At 38.7% G+C, this 2,672-nt stretch overlaps 1 protein-coding gene across 1 annotated transcript; it reads left to right on the top strand.

The window, feature by feature from the left end:
- Positions 1 to 229: 229 nt before the first annotated feature.
- LOC140876450 (uncharacterized) lies at positions 230 to 1,755 on the top strand. Its single transcript, XM_073280420.1, has 3 exons — positions 230 to 382; positions 706 to 1,025; positions 1,126 to 1,755. The coding sequence occupies exons 1-3, from the start codon at positions 241 to 243 to the stop codon at positions 1,735 to 1,737; spliced, it is 1,074 nt and encodes a 357-aa protein (XP_073136521.1). The 5' UTR covers positions 230 to 240; the 3' UTR covers positions 1,738 to 1,755.
- The last annotated feature ends 917 nt before the right edge of the window (positions 1,756 to 2,672 follow it).

Here is a 2,672-nt window from a genome sequence, read left to right as displayed (position 1 = left end):
TTTGCTCACAGTAGTTCATAATTTGAAACCAATGAGTGAATTTTTCTGGGATTGGCCACAGTAACTTTCAAGTGAATCCTGTTGTTGAGTGCAGGCTTTTGGAGGATAAAGAAGATTCAAGAGAAGAAGCAAAGATACACGCACGCACTTCAGATTATGGAGACAATGATCGAGTCTGATTCCACATACACATATGACAAGTATGATAGAAGCAAGTATGACAGTAACGGGCAAAAGCCTATGAGGAAACTAGAACCTCTATATTTAGGACGTGTTATGCCTCCAGATAGCCTCCCTTCAGAAGATGGACTTGATGCTCAACCAAGTCCATCGAACGATGATCAAAACAACACAGATAAAGAAAAGGAAGAAAATAAGTCAGGTAAACTTCTACAATAATGCATGTAATATATACATGGTTCAAGAAACTACTTTAGGTAGGCAGAAATATGTGACTTCTTCTTATTCAAGATTGCAACCGAATGTTCTTCCAAAAACTGTGAACACAACCCATCCTCGAAACTTTTCAATGTAATATTGAATAAGACTATTTCTCTGAAGAATTCTTCATAGCATTATAGGCAAAACCATCTTACACAATTCTGATGGACTCATGGAAGTATGGAAAGACGAGTTTCGCCAAAATTCCTTTTCTAGTATAGATGAAACTGATGTCTTATCAAGAAATTTGTTTATTTGATGCAGTTAAGAGAAATGAAACTCCACTGCTGCTAGCAGCAAAAATGGGAATCCCAGAAATAGTAGAAAAAATCCTAAATAAGTGCCCCGTGGCCATTCAGGACCTCAATTTACACGGAAAGAATGTGTTGCTGTTAGCAGCTGAAAACAGGCAAACACATGTGTTCGATTTGCTGTTGAAGAGGAAGCCCGCGCAAGACATGTTCCATCAAGTGGATAATCAAGGAAATAGCATCCTGCACCTTGCTGCGACTATGGGACAGTCTCCGCCTTGGCGCATTCCAGGCGCTGCTCTGCAGATGCAATGGGAGATCAAGTGGTATAAGGTACATATATATAATCTGACAATTTTTGTTTATAGATATTTCTACTGGAATTGAAGAGATCTAAGTTTCCAAAATGTATGTACATACCCTGATCCACCAGTATGTGAAGCACTCCATTCCCCCGCATTACTTAGCCCACTACAACAAGAATGGCCACTCCCCCAGGCAAGTCTTCACAGATACACACAAAGAACTGGTGAAAGAAGGGACGGAATGGCTCATCAAAACTTCAGAATCCTGCTCAGTCGTGGCTACACTGATAGCTGCCGTTGCATTCGCTACGTCAGCCGCGGTCCCCGGAGGAATAAACGACAACACGGGGCGCCCCATACTAACAGATTACACAGCATTCAACATTTTCTCAATCTCTTCGCTCATAGCCCTCTGCCTATCGGTGACCGCCCTTATCTTCTTTCTGGCGATCATAACTTCGCGGTGTCAAGAACGCGACTTCAAGGGGAACCTTCCCGGAAAGCTGTTGAATGGGCTAACTTCTTTGTTTGCTTCCATAGCTGCCATGCTGGTGTCTTTCTGCGCGGGGCATACATTCATCTTGAGGGATCAGCTGAGGTTTGCTGCAATTCCAATATATGCCTTTGCTTGTGTTCCCGTGACGCTATTTGCCTTCGCTAAGCTACCATTGTTCTTCGATCTCCTGAAGGCGACCTACCAAAAAGTGCCGCTACGTAGTTACAAGGTGTTCTTCCAGTAGATTAACGCTGCAAATCTGTCATTGATTCTTCACTTTTCCTTTTCCATTGTGATGATGCATTTGCCATGTCCACATCAATATTGCACTCGAGTTTTCGTTAAATTGCTTCATTAAACAATTTTCTTTTCCTTTTGCAGTCTCTTTGATCGAAATAATTTATTTCATTTGTCCATGTACGTATATCGATCGTAATTTAATTTACCAGGGTCAACTTTTTCTTTTTCTTTTTTCCCTGTTACTTTAGTTAGTGTCCTTGTTGGATACCAGTATATTCAATATTGAAAATGTTGAATTTCAATGAAATTTCTTCCAGACAAGAATAAACAAGATCAAAAGAAAAGAATAAACAACCGAGAAGAAGAGAGAAACAAGAAATAATCGGAGAGAATAATTGGAGGAATTGAATTATATTTCGTTCACTTCATCTGATAGCCTTTTATAGGCAATGATTTACAATACACAATACCATACAAATGTGATCACGCATGCTAGGCATTAATTAGCTAGCCTTGACTTTGGCTATTCACACTTAAAAACAAATCCAAGACAAATGCATGTGATAACATACATTTTTTTGACAACATGAACAATCAATACAAATAAAAATATATATATGGATATATTCATTTGAGAAAACTCATACTTAGATTACGACATATTTCAAAACATAATTATATCATAGCATGTCTTATCGTAACATAACATAACAAAAACATCATAACGAAATTTGACATGACTGAACTTAACTTGACCCGACACTGAAATTCATCTTCTTATTCGTGGCTAACTTATAATCAGTCCCTACGCGTTATTCTTCTAAAGGGACGAGGCCTTAAACGATTATTATAACCCACAGCATCAGTGCCTTATCATATCATGTTTTCGAAAATTTCTTTTCCACTCTTAATTCGAGTCATAACATTGCCAAAAACACT

This window comes from Henckelia pumila, chromosome 1 (assembly GCF_033568475.1).
Source record: "Henckelia pumila isolate YLH828 chromosome 1, ASM3356847v2, whole genome shotgun sequence".
Classification (NCBI taxonomy): Eukaryota; Viridiplantae; Streptophyta; class Magnoliopsida; order Lamiales; family Gesneriaceae; genus Henckelia; species Henckelia pumila.
Note: the sequence above shows the minus strand (reverse complement) of the source record. Positions and strands in the feature narration are given on the sequence as shown.